Source organism: Eurypyga helias, unplaced genomic scaffold (genome assembly GCF_000690775.1).
Source record: "Eurypyga helias isolate BGI_N326 unplaced genomic scaffold, ASM69077v1 scaffold12759, whole genome shotgun sequence".
NCBI classification, from domain to species: Eukaryota; Metazoa; Chordata; class Aves; order Eurypygiformes; family Eurypygidae; genus Eurypyga; species Eurypyga helias.
The window spans coordinates 6,663-27,394 of NW_010271499.1; the positions used below are offsets into that span (position 1 = coordinate 6,663).

The 20,732-nt window shown below is 36.7% G+C and overlaps 1 protein-coding gene across 1 annotated transcript; it reads left to right on the forward strand.

Moving 5' to 3' along the window:
* Window positions 1–1,229: 1,229 nt before the first annotated feature.
* On the forward strand, window positions 1,230–17,690 carry TBC1D23 (TBC1 domain family, member 23; the record flags this gene model as incomplete). Its single annotated transcript, XM_010158844.1, has 14 exons — window positions 1,230–1,341; window positions 1,590–1,695; window positions 3,546–3,750; window positions 5,924–6,047; window positions 8,213–8,337; window positions 8,451–8,494; window positions 9,421–9,524; window positions 10,234–10,356; window positions 11,403–11,495; window positions 14,006–14,176; window positions 14,396–14,438; window positions 15,529–15,638; window positions 16,309–16,451; window positions 17,642–17,690. Coding segments are annotated over 14 exons (1,552 nt in total), but the record flags the coding sequence as incomplete, so codon positions are not given.
* Between the last annotated feature and the right edge of the window lie 3,042 nt (window positions 17,691–20,732).

A 20,732-nucleotide genomic window follows, 5' to 3' on the forward strand; every position in this document is an offset into this window, starting at 1 on the left:
TTAGTTGTGGATATGTGAAAATTCAAGAAGCAGACAGAGCTCAACAGCTGACATTCTTTTTCCATGGGTATTTAAAATTAGCTACATAGTATGTAACATGGATTAATGGGGAGTTGTACTGGTAACAATTTAACTTCTGTAATTACATGCATAGAAGTAGTTGTGTTGTTCGTAAGGAATGCGCCTTCGTACTTGGATATCTGTTCTGAGTAAGCAGTCACATGCTATGCTTTGCTCTGGCTATAAACCTCCAGGCTGTGCATTTAATTTCTTGGGTATATAAGTAAAGCCTTTTTCAAGGCACATGTCAGAGTGGGTAGAAAACCAGTTGAGGATACAGTAAGGGAGAAGTTTTGCCTACGGAGACCTATGTATCACTGCCACTGCTGTTTTTCCAGTGAACCTGGTGTTTTGCTACTGCTGCACTACATGGTATTGAAATTCCTGAACTCATCAGGTGTGATTCATTGCTGACAGTCTGCAGAAGTTATCAGAGAGATTGTAGAACAGTCATTTCTGAAGGTGTACCTTCTTACCTATAATGCTGATGAACTTTAGTTGCCTTACTATGGCAACTTATAGTTTTCATTTTGACCGTCTCATGAATTTGTGTATTTTGCTACTTTCTACACTATGATTAACATCTTTGTATGTTTTAATTCAGTCTTGTGCACGTGTCTACACTTACAGTATAAGAACTTTAAGTAAACCTGAGTTTGACTAAAAGGTCCTTTCCTATTTCAGGGAAAGATGGTGTTAAGGGCTGACTGTCAACCTTTTAAATAAAATACTACACAACCTAGAAAACAGAAAACTTATTTCAAAGAGCTCTGCCATCTAATTTAGGTGTAGTGTTTGCTTTGAATGCGTTGTGTGTGTTTGAAAATTTGCTGTGTATCTCAAGTTGTAAACAACAACTAAATTTGCATTTTTATGATACATTTTGCAACACTGCCACTTAATTAAAGCAAACAAAAATGCTCTGTAATCTTTATATTTCTCATCTGTAAATTGAATGTGATTAGAATTTGAACAAGCAGTATTAAAAATAAAGGGCTAAATAACATTTGGCAAATATTTATTTTCAGTAATTGGCAAATTGTCTTATATCTTCACATATATGTGGGTTTTACCTGACAGTAGCCTCTAGTCTACATCTATTTAATAGGTAAACATTTTAAAATATTGTATAGTTTGTTTTTTAATAAACACATTACATATTATTATAGGGAAAAAGATCTTGCAGACGCTCTAGAAGAAGGAGGCTGTGATCTTGAAACTGTGAGAAACATCATCCAAGGAAGGCAATTGCCTGCTGATCTGAGGGCCAAAGTCTGGAAGGTAAATCCAAGCTTAAATCGAGAACCAGGAAATACTTGAAGTTGTGTTTGATGTGAGGTGAATGATTTAATTACCAGGCATCTCTACAGAAGAGCTGTAGTATTAATATTTTAATATTAATACTACAATTAAATTTAATATGCATGTATGTTGATGCAGTTTTACGATATTCCTCTTCAGTGAGTTCTATATTTAGGTAACTACAAAAGGACACTAAAATGTTTAGAGTTTTCTATTTTTGCTTTCAGATTGCACTTAATGTTGTAGGAAAAGGAGACAGCCTAGCATCCTGGGATGGCTCTTTAGACCTGCCAGAACAGAGTATAATTCATAAGGATTGCCAAGAGCTAATTGGTAAGTTCAATTATATTCAGATCACCTGTGCAAAAACTTCTGTACCTTTAGTTGCCTTAGGAGTTTGTTATTTGAATTAAATAAGCTGAATAATGTTTATGTTTTGGAGGAAACTTTTGAAGGATAGAGAAAATCTGAAAGAGCTTGTGAGAAAACAGTAGTATCTTATTCATACTGTGATTCTGAGATGGGTAACATCACAGAATTTTCAAGTATTAGCTTGTAAGTGATAGTTTGCATGATCAGAGCCAAATGGGAAGAAAGCTCCAGGAGTTAAAAAACTTAATTTTTTTTTCTAAGCTCCATCTTTTAAACCAGAAACTCTTTCTATAGTGTCATTCAAGTTTTTAATTGTCTAATGACTGGTACTTGATCTGAAAAACCTGGTGTAGCAGCAAAATGCATGTAACCTATATGCACTCTAAGGGAAGAAGTACATCAAAGATTTTGGACTTCAAAGTCTCTTTTTTGAAAGTTTTGGGTGTGGGGGTTTGTTTGGTTTGGTTTCTTGTTGGTTTTTTTTGTTTGTTTTTTTGTAAAGACTGTTTTCAGCAAAAATGAAAGGTGCTGTTTGTGAAAGCAAGATGCTGCCAGGATACTGGAAATAATATTCTGGTATGTCTGCAAGGAGCTGCCACAAGATCTGGTTGGCAGCTCATCACCAAAATGGCCAAATCCCTGACATCATGCACCAGTGTTAGTATCAAATTAGTATTCATAACATACAAAATTAAGCACTTTAGTCTGTGCTCATTTTACTTTTGTCTTTATTGCAAATATTTTGTAATATGTAACAACATTAAACTGATTAAAGTAATAAATGTGATATTAGTTCTGAATTATGGTTATATAGAGATTTAAATTTTGGGTTGGATTAAATGCTTTAAATTGGAATTAAATTGGAAAGATGCTTTGCAACTAATGACAACCTAAGTATCAAACTCAATAATGACAGTACTTAAGAAGTGTTTAGCTTGTTACCCTAATTACGGAACTCATTTTTTACCAAACTTTTTGTGCAAATTATCATCCAAATGCAATAATATAAATTATGGATTCACTATTAGTCTACCGTTAAATAGGGGATATCTTTGCCTTTCAGTACCTTACAACATTTGTAAGAAGTTGAAACAATGTGCTACATTGTATAGAAGATTATATATATGTTTATGCTTAGTGTATCTTCTGCTTAGCAACAGTAGCAAAGCAAATTTAAAAGCCAGGTGTAGTTGTAAGTAATCAAATAATTTCTCTTTATAGCTATCCTAACACACCCGAATTTTAAACTATTGTTAGGAAAATTACTTTGAGGTAGAGATTAAAAATGTGTTTAGTTTGGTAATACTAAAATTTAAGTCTGTAAGCCTAGCTGATTTCAAACTACTGATTTTCATAAATTTGCATGTCAGTTGGCTTGTGAGGAATTGGAGGTATGGGTTGTGGGTTGAACCGTGTTGAAATTAAAATTGACTTGTTGTAGAGTTGGACATCAGTTACGTGCTGAGCACATCAAATAGGAATAGAAGAGAGGCTTTCTGTGTGTTAAAAGAATCTTTGTTTCATATAGATCCGGGAAAACCCGAACTTTAATCCTGTTGTTGCAGTACTTCAATGATATTTAAATGCCTTATCCTACTGGGGTTAAAATCACTTGTATTTGATGCCTTTTTGGATGCTTTTCTATAAGCATTTAGTCCAAGCTGCTAGTTTTTGGTTTGTCTGGTTTTGTTGCCTCCCCCACCCCCCTCACCCTCAGCAGTCCCTGTCAGTGCAACTGTGCTGTGAAATAATCTTATTCAGTTTCTTTGAAAGGCCATTAACACAGGTTTATGTTGCTCTGCCTATGTCAGACCAGTTGCTGGTGCCAGAAGAGGAGAAGTCAGTATTACTTCTGGATATTGAGTCAGTTATTACTTTTTATTGTAAATCACGCAATGTTAAATACAGTTCTTGCCTTGGCTGGATACATCTACTCAAACCTCTGGTGCACCTTCGTTTGCCACGCAGCGATCTGTACAACTGCTTTTATGCTATCATGAATAAATTCATTCCAAGGTAAAGCACTCTTTCTTTTGCCTGTGTGCTGTTTTTATTGGCATTAAATATATTTTCTGAAAGGATGTGTATGTTGGTTTCAGCTAGAGTGTCACTGTTTGTAGTGAAGTTGTCAGATTCCTACATAGAATAATAAATTGAACCAGCTTTCAGTACCTCTGGGTTGGAAGTCAGGAGAGGATTGATTTGGTTTAAGATATAAAGAGTTAGCATGTGACTGACGTAGACTCAGTCACCTTATTGCAATCTTCCAGTACCTGAAGGGGCTACAAGGAAGCTGGGGGGGACTTTTTACAAGGGCCTGTAGTGACAGGACAAGGGGTAACGGGTTTAAATTGAAAGTGGGGAGGTTTAGATTAGATATCAGGAAGAAAATCATCCTGGAGAGGGCAGTGAGGCACTGGCACAGGTTGCCCAGAGAAGCTGTGGATGCCCCATGCCTGACTGTATTCAAGGCCAGGCTGGATGAGGCTTTGAGCAACCTGGTCTAGTGGAAGGTGTCCCTTCTGGGGGAAGGTGTCCCTGCCCATGGCAGGGGGGTTGGAACTGGATGGTCTTTAAGGTCCCTTCCAACCCAAACCATTCTATGGTTCTGTGACTCGATGTGCCTTTTAAAGAACAACTGTCAAAAAATATTTGTTCATGAACTAATTCATATATGTTATGTGAAAGCATTTTTTCTTTCTTTCCTAGCATTTTTGGTATCTAAAATGCTTCTACCCCTGTCATTTCAAAGTACTTCATAAGTACTGATTAAGTCTCAAAATCTCTTTAGAAGAAATAGTTAACATTTTCCCTGTATTCTGCTGAGTTGGGAATGAAATGTTTGGGGTTTTTTTAAGTTGTTAGATTCTTTTTTTTTTTTTAATAAAAAAAAGAAATTGGAGCTTTTCATGCTATTATAGAGATGCTCTCACTAAAATAACTTTATTTATGTTGGAGTAGCACCATGACACTCAGTGAGGCTACAGGATCTTCTGATTAAGACCTTGTGAAAAAATATATGAATAGTTTGTAATTAAAGATCTCAGTCTGATTCCCTGGAGAGGAGATTCCAGCCCAGCTACTGAATGCGTATCCATAATATGAAAAGTGCATGTTTGGTGCTGTGGCAGGAAACATCTATCACTCCCACCACTTGACTCAGCTTGTGTGCATTTCTGATTTAAAACACTCTGGGCTCTGTGAAGTGTTTGGGGATAGTGGCATTACGGTCATGTATTCAATTCATGTATTTTCAGCCATAGAAGTCTTTCAGAGTGTCTAGTATTGGAGTTTCTCTGTGAGAACAAGGTGGTGTTTCCACAACATGTAGACTCTTCTCTCTCTTCCCCCACTCCTTTTTTTCCTTCTCCAACGGGGGAATGAAAGGCATCAAGAGGCAATTCATAGTAGACTTGGCGGAGCTCCACTTATGTCAGTGTGGTTTCAGTTTGATGTTTGGCTGCTGGACCTCATTACATTATTTGGGGAAAGGGGTTTTTTCACTTTTTGCTATTTTGGGGTTTTTTTAATCATACAGTTTTTATTACTGTTTTCTAATGTTTTGTATCTATTATGAAATATTTATTGGGAATCCATTCTAACAAAATATTGACAACAAATGAGGGGAATGGACAGCATAATCTGCGGGATCATATTATAGCTTGGATTTTTTTTTTTTTTTTTTGAAGGAGGAGATCTAGCAAGCCAAAGGAAGAAGGTGGGGGAGGGGAAAACAAACCCACAGTAGACTATTTTTAGATGAGGGAGGTTTTGCTATTTTTTCTTTGGAAACACTCTCAGTCTCACAGCTTTTGGTATAAAGTATCCTTTGGATACCTGGGGTTTTTTTTCCTCTAGAATGGTGAGTTTTCTGAATTATGCACAATTAACAAACAGTTTATATGAAGTCCTAGGTCATTAGTATTCTTTGTTTGGGCCACAAGTAGAAGAAAACACCATCTCAGATAGGCAGTTGAGTAGTCAGTGATTTGTGTGAGAGCTTGTAAGGTAGTAAAGTAATTAAAAAGCTGCAAGTAGATAATGGAAGTGTGTCTCATCTCAGGGACCATGTGTGGAAGGTGAATTACATCTGCTTACATTACATCAGTGTTACCTCCAACGGAGGATATCAAATGGCTTCCTCTTTTTGGTTTGGGGATTTATGATTATTTTCACTGCTACCTTCTAGGGATTGTTTCATGAAGGGAAGACCATTCCATCTCTTTAGACTACTTCTTCAGTACCATGAGCCTGAACTCTGCTCCTTTCTTGATACTAAGAAGATGACTCCAGACTCATATGCACTCAACTGGGTAATAAAGTGAAAGTAGGGAAACATAATGAAAAATAAATTTCTGTTAAAATTTAAGTACATGTTGCCAGTTTATGGAAGAGTAATACAAGAGATTGGAGCTCCATTTATTGAAATAAATTGCATGTTTTAATGTAGTATGGGCTTTTTGACTTTGGTTGTTTTACACAGGCATGAGATCTTGTTAACGTTGCAATTTTATTGTACTGAATGTTAATTGAACCACTGTTGTTAGGAACTACTTCGGATAAGTAAGAATGAAAGCAACTGACATACTCTAAGTAAGAAACTGTGATGTTAGTTTGTATAGTGGGTAGCTGTAGGGTTGTAGATGCAGAAGAACATCAGCCTAGGTGGTCTTTTAAAGTCAAAACACTAATAGTTTTAAAAACCTCCATGCTAATAGATATATTTGAGGGCCTCATACATTTCACAGCTCTTCAAGAATTGGTCATTTCCTCCTCACCTTAACTTCAAAACTGCCTTGAGTTGAGGTAGCTATAATGACAGTTACCTCAATCTTTTTTTAATGGTTTGTGTAGCAGGACTACAACATAAAGCAGTAAAATTCTCTCATTTCAATGCTACTTAGTATGTGGAATACAAAATCGTGATACAGTGCTTGCAGAGGCAGTCTGTAAATTAATAAAGAAGACAGTATGACCCATGAACTCTTCTAGGCTCTTCTTTCATACCTATTGGCTTTGTAAAATTTTTTGTAACTCTATCATTTTCAGTTAAAGAAATAAGACTGAAATTAATTGTTAAACTGTGAGGTCTGAATATTTTTTTAAAAAATTATTTTCTTATGCTACTACCAATATTAATATTAAAGTGTGTCCAGGAAAAATTTCCGTATTCTCAAAATCTGCCTGTTGCCAGTCATCAGCCTTCAAAAGAGGAATTGAGTCTCTTTTTTTTTTTTTTTTTAGTACTGAATCTCTTTTTTGATACAAAATTTTTCTTTGTAATTACAAACTTCTTTGAAGTTGTTTATTAAAAGTTTAGTGATTCATTAGGAAAAAAAATCTTCCCTTTGAAAGGAGGGAGGGAAATTAGGTAGTGTAGCTGCCAGTCGTCAGTGTCATGCTTTCTGGTGTACAGTCTTGGAAAAAACAACCCTTAAGCTTTGTTTTATATTATGAGATTACATTAAAATTCCTTGTTTCAACTGTCAAAAAACTTGGTCTATATGGAGGTGTTTCTGATGTGTTAGAAATACATAACCAACATTCAGAGACCTGTCGTTGCCTCATTGTTCAGGGACATTTTGTCTTCAGTTGCATTTGACCCAGAATGGGATAGATCTTCCCACCTTTTGCTATAAAAGTATACTATTAGGTGTTGAACTATTCCTTGATAGTATTTTAAAACAGATACTGAGCTTTTGAAAGGTGTAGCTCTGTTGTTACAAAATTTGTATTCATCAGGAAGTTCAGTAATACTCTAGTGAAACCAGGTGGAATGCATTTGTGTTAGGTGTGATTGCAGATATTATCTGGCATGTTTGCAAAGAAGTTCCTGCCTTTGCTTTTAACCACTTTGAACTTTGCATGCCAGAGAGGATATATTTTAAATGGGATCAGGCAATGAGTTTATTAAATAATAATGAAAATCTTCTGTTACTTGCAAATGTTTAATTATTCAGCCATAAAGCATTATAATGTAATGTTAAGTAGGTGGTGTTGTGAAACTAATATTCAACCATGTTCAATTAACTTGGTTCTACTGTGAAAAATCAAAAGAATGTTGTTTACAGGATCCTGTCAAAGTCCTATTTGCTAAGATAGTTGAGTAAATATAGTCTTTTATTATTATTGTCTTCATGGTATAATTGGTATTTAGCAGTGACTATGAGCTAAGCATTTTTCCAGCGTGATTGTGTTATCTCTGGTTCAATTTGCAAGGCTGAGAATGTGCAGCCTGAGTTTGCCCTCACACTGGGCGTATTTACTCACACATAACCTGGAGCATTACTGCACTGTTTCCATTACAAACTGTGGTGGAGGGTGTAACCACCCTTCAGCACATGGTGCGAATGTATGTTTTAACATGATTTTGTTGGGTTTATTTTCTTTTAGATATCTTGTATCTCTGTTAAAAATATTATCCTGGTAAGATTGTTCCTGGTTATTGGCTTTCTCACACTGTTTTCCATATTTTTAGCTTGGAAGCCTCTTCTCATATTACTGTTCGGCTGAAGTCACTCAGGCAATATGGGATGGATATCTACAACAAGCAGATCCATTCTTTATTTATTTCTTAATGTTAATCATCCTTGTCAATGCAAAGTAAGTGTATAGTTAATTATTTGGGACATTTCTTGCTGACAGCTTTTTAATCCACTTTTGTTTCATTTTGGTTTTACTGACTTAATCTATGTCTGTGACTTTACTATTTTCAGAGACGTTATTTTAGCACAAGAATCAGATAAGGAAGAAATGATAAGTAAGTACTTCTCTTATATAGCTGCTGGTGAAATGTTTACTAGATAGTATAATCCTTATTCCTTATTTTTAATTACTAAATATAGGAATTATTTAAATATCTCGCTGTGACTTTCTCATTAATCAATACTCTCACCCACTAATTCCTTTCTTACTGTTCTTTTGCTGCATCATACTTGCCCTGTCCTTAACATTCTTTTCTTATGTTTCCTTTTAGCACTCCCACCCCTAGTTTTATGTCAGTTTTGAGTACTTGAAACAATCACCATGTTTCTAAGTCCAAAGCAGCAGCTTTCAAATCCTTCTTAAATCTACTGCACTTACTGCGTTTTCCAGATTATTATCTTTGTATGCACTTGATTTGAGCCTAATTCCTTGTTCTTATCTTCCCCTCCTCTGTTTTCACAGAAATTAGACTAAATTTCTTGTGAGCTTATTTCACCTGCCTTTGTATCGTTATACATGGTGTAATACAATATGGTTAATAATCTCCAAGTAGTTAAAAATGAGAGTGCGTGGAATTTTGTGTCTTTGCCATGTACTGCAGAACTACACCCTTGTGCTATCCTGGACATGTAACGGTAGTGCTGGTGAAGTACTCTGTTTTAGAGGATTCTCTTGGTCAGTCCTCTTTAGACAAGGCAGCTGACTTAGTATTACAGCTGAAAGATAGAACTATACAGAGGTAAGAGTGGTAAAAAATAATTTGTTTAGAAGGTTTGAACTTCTGGTAAATAGCATGGGTTTCCTGTGGATAAGGAGTATTTCCTCTAATTACCTGGAGAGGGAATCGACATTCATATTAAATCAATAAACTCAGTTGTGTCATGCTTTACTAAAAATGTTATTTTATGGTGTGAGAAGATGTATGGCGCTTCTTTTCTGAGTCTGAAATAATGGTGCACTTGTGTTGTTTGTATATCTCAGAATTCTTAGAAACTTCACCAGCCAATCTTGATTTAGAGGATATAGAGGACCTCTTCTCTTTGGCACAATATTACTGTAGCAAAACTCCAGCTTCTTTCAGGAAGGTAATATCAAAGTAATTTTGAAATTCTCTTCTCTTTGGTGACTGTGACTTTGAATATTTCATTGTGATTTTTTTTAAAAGTTTATTTTTCCATGTTGTTACTCGGGTGATATTTACTGTTAGAATCTTTGAAGGATAAAAAAGTTAGGTCAAGCGTGTTAGGAGAAGCTTCTCTGCAATATTTGTACTTTATGACTGATACCTTGTTTTGCAAACCAGGTTCTCGTAAGAACTGATGAAACAAAAATACCATACTGGCACAACTGCGTTGTAGTAGACTGCACAGCAGCCCTAGCTGTATCTGCAGGAGCAGACAGGAAGAAGTCACTTACTAGAGAGAAAGCTGTCATCACCTGCACTGTCCTTGCAGTTTTTCCTTACTCAGGATATCTGACTTCAGTGAATTTATGAAATAAAAGTAATTGATAGCATTTCATTTAGCTTGTATTTACAAAAAAAACCCAGCCCACCAGAGGTATTTCATCTTGTTACTGGTCAGTGGTGAACAAGCATGTTTGTAACAGAAGTTCACACCTTGATTTTCAGAAAGAATTTCAGTTGATCAGAAATTTGATGACTCTCGACAAGATACACATGTTATCGGGGCTAATGTTTGTGAAATGCTGGATATAGTTTTACTTCAGGCCTTTGCATTGAAAGCTGATGGCTTCAGTTAACTTTTTTTTTTTTTCCCCTTCTTGCCTTGTTAGGACAACCACAGTCTTTTTGGCAGCAGCTTGCTGGGCCTCAAAGATGATGACGCAGACTTGAGCCAGGCGCTCTGTCTGGCAGTTTCTGTGTCTGAGATTCTTCAAGCAAATCAGCAACAAGGAGTCAGTATATTGAATTACTCTTCCCCATGCCCTCCCCCACCCTTCCCTCTGCAGTTTGATAGGAAAGAATCACTTACTACTTTGTGTATCACCAATATTTTTAAGTGCTAACAACACAGGTGAATATTTGCTATTTCAGGAAAAAGTATTCTTGTCTAGAAGTTGTCTCCTTGTAAATGATCGGCTGGCTGCAGTGCGCCTGTGCTGTAGCAACTAGAGCTGTGGCACAGGGGAGCTTGATACAGCTGATTTGAATCAGAGTGGGAGCTTAAAGTGATGTCTCACTTACTTCCATTCCTTCCCAAATATAGCTGTTTTAGAGGAAAATTTAAAACCTGCTACTCAGTACCTTTGAAAAGAATGCCGTTATGAAATACCTGTCTTCTGTCAATAGAGAGTTCAAACAAAAATTGATTCAAGCTATTCCTGTAGAATTTAATTGCAGACATACTTAGAGGCAGGGGCTTAGAGTATTTAAAACCACCATATGGATAATAGCGTGGCTAGATTACAGTGTTTCTTATTGATTACTGACTTTCTGTAGCACTTCCAGGCCCCAGTTTCATCATGCATACTGTCTGGTTTTTTTTCCCTAGTCCAAGTTAAGCATCTGTTGATACCCTGTTTAAGTCATTGGGTTAGAAAGCTATCCTTATGTGCTATGCTGAGTAGTAATGGACTGTTGGGTTGGCACTTCAAAGTTGTCCCTTCTGATGTCTTGTTGGTGTGTGCCCTCACAGACTATATTTCTTCACAGTAGAGGTGAAATTATTACACCGTGTGTGTTGCACTTGGGTGATCCTTTCTGATGCACCAGCTGATGTGTTAATGAGAAATCATTATTGGAATATTGTCAGTGGTCTGGTAACTGTAGAAGTTCAGATTAATCAGGTGAAATAAGATTTTCCAATAATTTATCCCGTTATCCCCTCTGAGGGGTTCCTGCAGTATTGGAATTAGTATTAAAATATAATTGAACTATGTACTTTACCATCAATAATTACAAAACTTCAGATTTTGTAACAGGCAAATCTTTCCCTTTCCAGGAAGGCGTAAGGTTCTTTGTAGTGGATTGTCGTCCTGCAGAGCAATACAATGCTGGGCATTTATCAACAGCATTTCATTTGGACTCAGATTTGGTTCGTATGCTTTTTGTTTCTTTACTTATTTTTGATTCCTAAGTTAAATAGGAGAGGAAAATGTCTTGAAAAAAAGTGATCCTTTAGTCGCTGGATTGCAGTGTCTAGCTGTGTGATGAGGTTTCAGAAGTTAGCTTCTCTGAAGAAGATTGGTGGAATCATCATTTTTACTAAGTTTAGTCCTTAATGGCATTATAATTGGTATTTCAGACTTCTTGTTCTTTGCTTAGAACTGGAAACCCATACAAGCTAAAGAGTAGACATTGCTTGGAGGAGAAAGCTTTTCTTCGTATCATAATTTCTAATGAAAGGTGTCATTAATATTAACAAGTAGTTTCTTTTGGTTTTTTTTTCCCCAGCTGTTCTCACCTCAGCCTGCTTGTAAGGAACATGTGTCAGGAAAAGGATTTGGTTGCTCCTTTAAAATTTTTGCAATATGATACGAGAAAGGAAGTGCATTAATTTTAGGACTGACATGTACTAGACTATTTCATTAAAGATTTTTCTATCGTTCCTGTTTGATTATAAATTTCTAACTGAACATTCAGTCATATTTATCTCTCTTCTTTTTTCCCCAAATCACTGATGCTTCAGCTGGCTTACAGTGTGTTATTCACTTCTAGATTAACCCTGTACTGTTTCACTTCAAATGGTCTATGGATGCTTCACGAGTTATTTCTATGTATATGCCCCGTAAAAGGCTTTTTTTACCTTTCTTAGTTACGAAGCTCAGTCCTGCATCTATTATCTTTACCTCTCTAATTCTGAATAACACATCATTTTAATTACTTGCACAAGTATAATTATATAGGTGAGAAAAGGAGACTGAGGGGAGGCCTTGTAGTTCTCTACAACTACTTAAGAAGAGGTTGTAGTCGGGTGGGTGTCGGCCTTGTCTCCCAGGTGACAAGTGATAGGACAAGAGGAAACAGTCTCAAGTTGTGCCTGGGAAGGTTTAAATTGGATATTAGGAAATATATCTTCACTAAAAGGGTTGTCAGTCACTGGAACAAGCTCCTTAGGGAAGTGGTTTAGTCACCATCCCTGGAGGTATTTAAAAGACTTGTAGACATGGCACTTACAGGCATGGCTTAGTGGTAGAGTGTTGGCAGTGTTAGGTTTGCAGTTGGACTCCCCTCATCTTAAGGTTCTTTTCCAACCTAAGTGATTCTCTGATAGTGTTTTCAATTTTAACCTATCAATAGTAATTTAGGAAAAAAAAACTTGCCCCATGGTATGTGGGTGTCCTTCTGCTAGCTTGAATTGAACATCATATTCAGTAAAGTAGAAATAAGCATTATAAATTACTATTTTTTAAACCTAGTAATATATGAAAAAGCAGTCCATGAAGACAATTCTTAAATTGGAGTTGATTGGTTCGTATGTATTTAAATGACAGACTGGAATTAATTTCTGTTGTGTGCCAGCTGTTATGGTTAGGTTCCTTCATGAGCCATGCTGGATGAATGTCACCACATTCATCTCTGGTTTTAGAAGTTTAATGCCAGGAAAATGTTGTAGGGAATAACATTTGAGACAAAAAGCCATTAATGGAACTTCAGTGAGTTTTATACTCTTGTATGTTCAAAGTACACACCATTTGCATCAAGGGGAGACAGTGGGGAAAGCACTTTGGAATCCATCTCATTTATAGGTAGTGTTAGGTAGAGAAGTAGGGAGATTTAGCACCTGTGTAATAAAGCAGCAGCATTTGGCTCCTGGAAAACCCTGTTTAAAATTCAGTTTGGCTCACGGATGGGTAGGTTGTGTAGTTGTTACTTTGTCCATCATTTAATCCAGTGTAAAGGCTAGAAAATGACAATTCCTCCTCGCACCACCCTCACGGTCCAGTTACAGGTCAGCATTTCCTTAATTTAAATAAGTGCCTTCCACACAAGAGCAGGTTAAAATTTCAGCTGTATTTAGAAAGTCTTTGTTTCTCCATCTCTTTCATATAGCGGGTCACTGGTTTTGCATGCATAATAGGCCTTCAGGAGACCACAGCCTTAACTTTATGAGAGTTCTCAGGTATCTCTTTGTGCTCCTGATTGCAATTTTTTTTCCACGTAAGTAAATGAGAAAAAGGTTGGTGGGGAGACAAGAAGAGGATGACTTTACTGGCACTTCGAAATTGTAGATAAAGGGTTTCAGAAGTGCAAAGTTTGAAGGTGGTATGCTCAGGCATATGTTAATATGGAAGTCAGTCCCAGTTGCAACATGGAAGTAGCAAAGGCGTTTTCCACTATTATTTGGTGTCTGCAAAAATAAATTAACAAATGTTATCTGCATTTCTTTCCTGGGGAGAGCAAGGTGGAGTGAGGAAGAAACGGACCATTCTGAATGTTCTTTATGTAACATGAGGTCTGTGTCAGGTTCTCTTTTGTGTGTGTCTCTTGTACAGTGCTGATGTTGCCTTGTTTGTGCTCAACCAATTATAACCGTTTTCAAAGTGTATCTGTTCCCATGCTGTGTTGGTGTCAAACAGCACTTTTTGTTTGTTTGTTCCACAGATGCTTCAAAACCCATCAGAATTTGCACAGTCTGTAAAATCCCTATTAGAAGCACAAAAGCAGTCTATTGAGTCTGGCTCCATAGCTGGTGGGGAACACCTCTGCTTCATGGGAAGTGGCAGGGAAGAAGAAGATATGTATATGAACATGGTGCTAGCGCACTTCTTACAGGTACAGCTAAACTGCTGTTGATTTTCATCGCTGCAATAAAGTGTGTCTGCACAGGTCATTGATACTAAATGGTAAAATACTTTCCCCTTAAAAACTTAGCTATTTTTTACATTACTCAAGTTTACAGCTTTTATGAAATTAACCCATGTTTCATTACCATGCTTGCAAAACTTATTCCACAGATGTTTGCTACAAACATGAATGTCTTTTCTGTTGCAGAAAAATAAGGAGTATGTAAGCATTGCCAAAGGAGGATTTATGGGTAAGCTTATTAATAATGAGGTGTGGCTTGAGAAAACATGATATGCAGCCTTCCAGTACCTGAAGGGGCTACAAGGAAGCTGGGGGGGACTTTTTACAAGGGCCTGTAGTGACAGGACAAGGGGTAACAGGTTTAAACTGAAAGTGGGGAGGTTTAGATTGGATATCAGGAAGAAATTCTTCCTGGAGAGGGTGGTGAGGCACTGGAACAGGTTGCCCAGAGAAGCTGTGGATGCCCCCTGCCTGGCTGTATTCAAGGCCAGGCTGGATGAGGCTTTGAGCAACCCGGTCTAGTGGAAGGTGTCCCTGCCCATGGCAGGGGCGTTGGGACTAGATGGTCTCTAAGGTCCCTTCCAACCCAAACCATTCTGTGGTTCTATGATCATTCTATGATTCCATCTTGCTGCTTTTGATTTTTAAATTTTTTTTTTCTTTTAGGCTTTGGCTAGAAATCAGCTAAATTAATAGCAAATAGGTCTAATTTGTCAGGTTTTGTTTTGTGTAAGCCAACACTGTGCACTTGCACATTTGTTGTTACCAGTTACGGCTCACCCACATTTCTGAATGGTGAAAAATTAAGACAGGAAGTGGGGAAATGCCCTCTTTCTTCTAACTTACCATTTTTGATGTTTAGTCTCTGTAGATTGCAGCTCCATAGGAAGATGCTACTTCATAATTACTGTTAATTGTTGTTGTGTTTCTTAAATCATCAGTTTGTAATTCTGCAGTTTATGTGACTGGAATCAACCAGGCTCTACAACAGTGGAGAGATCTGTGCTAAAATATGAGTACAGAGGCATTCCTAATCAGTATGTGCAGTGTCATAACTGCCATCTTTAGGATCAAACCAGTGACTTATTTTTAGTTGCTGCTGTATTTTAACTGTTTTCTTTACTAAAATAAAGATTATTCTAATGCCTTTGTACTACCAAAAGAAAAGCCAGGGATTATTATAGTGGTATCTGAATTTATCTGGTTTATTAAATCATGTGGAGCAGAAGTTGTTACTGATTACTCTTGGATATACAGTATTTTCATTGACAGACTAATTCCAATATAGTTCTGAACCTTTTTCAATGGCTTTTGAACAGCCCTCCAGCAGCACTTGGCAGATATCAATGTGGAAGGACCAGAAAACGGCTATGGCCACTGGATCGCTAGTACCTCAGGCTCAAGAAGTAGCATAAACTCCTCCGTTGATGTAAGTGAATCTTAAGCTGAAGTGGTATAGTGGGATGGGAGCCCCAGGTGTACTGAATTTTTTCTTCATATTCCTCATTCTGTCTGTAAAAGGCATTAATGCACGTCATGATTGTTTTCAGTTGGGTGTTTAATTTCAGTCTGTATTCACTGTCTAGTTGGAGGTGACCTAAACATTTTTATCTTCTTGAGAGGAAGAGCTTGTAGAGAAGAGCTTGCTTTAGTCATCCTTCAGCAGAATATATGTAATGGACAATTCTTTTCCTGGCTGTTCCTCACTCTGGGAATAAATTCATGTAAAACTGGCACACAGTTTCATGGGAACGCTCAACATTGTGTCTTTTCTACAGCTGATATGTTGTACGGAGAATCTGGCTTTTAATTTGGATATAATCTATCATTAATAGAATTCCTTCCTCTCTAGATGTTCATAGCAGGGTGCTCAGTAATAAGGTTTGTTAAACTTGCTTTATTGGACCATCTGTACCTCAGACACGTATCGTTGCTGCTATTTGATAGAACTAAAAGAATACTTGAAGCTGTAATTAACGTTCTACTGAGTACCAAAAAGTAGATTACTGTTCTGTAGTCTGTTTTTCCTTTCTTAACAAACTAGACATGAAATAACATTATTTTTATATGATTAATCCTGAGAAGAGTTACTTTAACAGGGCGATTCTCCTAATGGTTCAAGTGACGGGAAAGGAGTAAAGTCCCTGATGAATAAAATGACAGTTGCTTTGAAGACTAAATCTGTGAATGTAAAAGAAAAAGTTATTAGTTTTATTGAAAATACATCTACTCCAGTGGACAGGTGAGTCATTTATCTCTCACTGGGATTTAGCAGTGAGGAATGACGTCCCATTTCAGGTGGCTATTTTGTAAATGTGAAGACTGCCAGTTAGGTAAAAAAGTTACCTTCCAGATTTAGATTCCCTACCACTACCCTCCTCACAATTTTATCATGACACAGTCAGCCTACTCTGCTGCCTTCGTATTGCAAGGCCAGTGTGAGCAGCCTTTTCTCTTGAATGTTTATCTACAGTCTGGCACTAAATGGTTAGTTTGACTTCTTAAAACCTGTCAGTTCTGTATTCAATCTAAAACTCAAGAATGATACAACTTTTATTTCAGTTCCTCCCCATCCTGACTAGGAAAATGGGTGAACTACAGAGGGATTCTGGACAAGTGTTTTTATTTGTTTGGTTTTCTTCTGTTTGTTTTGGGTTTTGGGGTTTTTTTTTGTTGTTGTTTTAACCACCCCACTTTGTCAAGTTAAGGTTAACTTGGCCTGATGTAAAACTGCTTTTCAAACCCAGAATCTACTCTTGTTCATTTCTTTGTATCTTCAAGTAGATATGGGAATGAGAATGTGCAAACATGCTAAAAGGCACTTTCAGAGTTGCAAGTTGTCATTCCAAGTGCTTATCTTAAGATAAATGAATAACAGCTTTCATCTGCCAAAGCTTTAATTGAATAGCCTGGCTTAGAGTTCTTTAAACTGTAGCCTTTGGAGCTGTATATTGTAATGAGACATTGGTATTCAACGACCTTACGGAGTTAGTGTTTGTTTAAAAGCAGGATGTAAAATACATGCCAACCTAACAGTAGATTTTAGTAGCCTTGTGTCTAATCTGAAGCTATAGACTGTTGCTTCTTTTTGTGTTGGAAAATGATTTCTTTAAAAATTATTATTTCACAATTAGAGACAAAGAATTCTTAAATAGTGCTTGGTAGTAGCTTCTGTTGTGTGAAGAGTTCAAGTAAGGCTTAGATGCAAGACATACGTAGCATGGAAATAGCATCTTCTAGCAGAATTTTTACAAATATTTCTCTACCTGGCAACTAGCTGTCATGAAGCATTGCTTTTATTTATAAGCATCCCCCCTGAAGAAGATACATTGCCAATATAGAGCACTTCAGTTATTTATCTAAATTTTTCCTTTCAACTTTTTTTTTTTTTTTTAATTCTTCTGTTCTGTCCTCTGCCCCAACATACTGTAGAATACCTTTCAATATTCCCTGGCCAGACAGAGCAAGCCTGGAGCGGTAAGCTTGATAATTAAGCAGTCTGACTAAACCCACCTTTGTCGTATTTAGCATGGCATCACAATATTTGTAAGCATTGGTTACACTGACAAAATTGCTCGCATATTTTTGTAATAATTTAGGGATTTTGAGTATATTAAAGCTATTGGGATTTACAAGTACTGTTCAGGGGACTAGAGGAAGAAAAAGAATGTATTGGCAGTGCTTTCTTCTCTTAGTTTCTGCTATGTTATTTCTGTTCTCTTCCTCACTGTTGCTTTTTATGGATTTTTATTTTTTTTACTTGTGATTTCCTATACACATTTTATTACTGACTTGTACCAGTGAAAGACACCAGAAGCAATTACTGAACAAATTCTGGGTTAAGGTTTCATGCAACTATGAAAAGGACTTGTTATAAACACTTCATAAAGCATTGTCAGAGTTTAGATATAATAGGGATCCCATACAGAAGTTCTGTCTAGAAATCTGGAATTTTTATGCTTCTCGTCACATGTTGATAGAACATGCTGATAGAAACAGAGGTGTTCATTACTGGAAAAAGAAAAATGCTGAGTTGACCTCATCTTGTTCACACAACTACTGCATTTCACAGAAATGTGGAGTCCCTTCACATTTGTCTCAGATTTATTGCCTTATAGTCATTGCAGAAATAAAAATTGTGATTTGAGGTTATATAAAATACTTGTGATGTGTGAAGGACAGCTCATGTGTAATCACTTTGGAACTTGGTTTATACTTTAGAAGTGTAATTATTTTCATCATTAATTCCTCCAGCACTAATCTTCAGGCTTTTCAGTCTGACTGTCAAAAGCCATAACATATCATAGAATCATAGAATCATTCTATTCTATCATTCATCATAGATTCTATTCTATGATTCATAGAATGATTTATGAATCATTCTATGAATCATAGAATCATAGAATCATTGTATGATTCTATGATTCTGATTCTATGTCATGTTATGGCTTTTGACAGTCATAGACTGAAAAGCCTGAAGATTAGTGCTGGAGGAATTAATGATGAAAATAATTATTAATGTAACAATACATTAAGTTAGAAATCCTAAAGATCATGGGTATTTCTCCCCACATTTTGATGATTGGTTATTAGAATATGGCAAGAAAGTTAAGCTAAAATTCCAACTTGAAACACTTGGTGACTGTGTTCAGTAACCGAAAGACACTTCACTCTGTATTTGTAACCAAGAAGTTTTGATATATTGAGACTAAACTTCAGATATTTTCCTCGCTCCTTTCACTCACATCACGTATCTTCTTTCCGTGGGAAGATGCAATAATAGATTTGCTGACACTATGGACCACCAGACTATTCTCTTAAATTTACAGCTTCAAAAAGCTGGAGTGGCATTCTTCTCCCATCCCTTCAGTTGGATCCACTTTGTGTTTATCACAGATATATTTCATCTTGCAGGTTTGCCACTAAAGGGAATTGCATTCTGTTGGTAACAATGTAATGATGGCCTTCCATGCAAACAGGTTAAAGGAAATCCATTTCTAGTTTAAGATGTCATCAGAGTTTTATGAAGTAGCTTCTTGCTTTCTCTTGACTAACTTTGATTAACTCTCAAACACCACTGAGAACTCTGAAATCCTCTCTGATCCAATTTGACACTATTTTAATGTGCTGCTGCTTACGCAGTTTGTTATGTACCACTAAAGCTTACCTACAAGAGCCTCTGTATAGAAGCACTGCCCTCTTGAATTGTCAGTGTCATTGATGCTTATTGTTTTAAGCACTAATGAGCATGTTTTTGTATCTTCGTTTCTGTTTCATTGTAGAATTAATTTCTGGTTTTTTATTCCTATGAAACATTTCCTTGTTTTGTCTACATGAGTAAATTTTAGCCATAGAAAACATATATTTCTTTTTTAACTTTCAAATATACTTTCAGGTATACATATGTACTAGCATTCATTTATGTGTTACCAGAGAGGTTGCCTCCCCAACTGGCTTCTACAGCAGCATGAAAACTGGAGTGTGTGGGCATATGCTTAAAACAGGAACCAGGGCTTACAAAGTTCATAGGAAATAGGAATACACATTAGGGGGGTTATAGAATCTGAAATGGGGGAGAAGGACAGGCGTGTTTCGGTTTTGTTTCGGTTGGTTGGTTTTGTTTTGGTTTTGTTTTTTTTTTAAACTACCACATGTCGCCATTTCTAAAGGCTAAAATCACAAACTGTTTCTTTTTTCCAGCAGTTACCTGTTTTGTGCCTTTCTGAATCTTTAGTTTTTCTCATATTTTTCAGGTATTCTCAGTAGTTGAGGGCCAGAACTTTTAACATGACAGCTCTGACCATGTAATCACAGTACACTGAGCTGGAGCTTTGAAATATCTCAGGATTTGCAACTGATACTGCCAAACTTTTCAGACTCAGTTGTATGTGTGTCATTTAATATGATCTGTAGAAATAAATTTAAATGTTATTTTCGAGGTCACTATCTATGCAGAAATCTCAGTGATGCTGGGATTTTAGAGGGAGGAGTTGCTTGACAAAAGATTTCAGGCTGGCTCATGCTGGAGACAGTAATGGGCAGGAAGTCAGAGTTCATACTATAGTGGATGGTTTACAATAACCCCGCTTTGAAGTGCTCAAGGTATTTTGTTATCTTTTGAGGAATTAACCAGAAAAATGAGCTTCCAGGCATGTTAATTAATAGTCGCCATATTTTCCTCCATCCCAATCTTGCGGCCTTGTAAAGCTGCCCTGACTGTCCAGAAATACTTCAGTTTCATGATAGAAACTTTATAGCATGTTGTCAATTTTTAGGTCTCTAACGTATTTTGTTAGTTGAGAAGGTGACCAGAAGTTGATTTTAAAACAAAGCAGTATTTCTGTTCACTTTATTTCTTACAACAACCAGCCTTGCCAAGTAACTGAAATACATGCTTTCCCTAACCAAATTGCTTAATGGTCAGTCACAGCTGCTTTGCAGCAGCTTGTTGTGGTTTAACTCCAGCCAGCAATAAAATACCACAAAGCCTCTTGCACACCTCCCCTTCCTCCAGCAGAGGGGG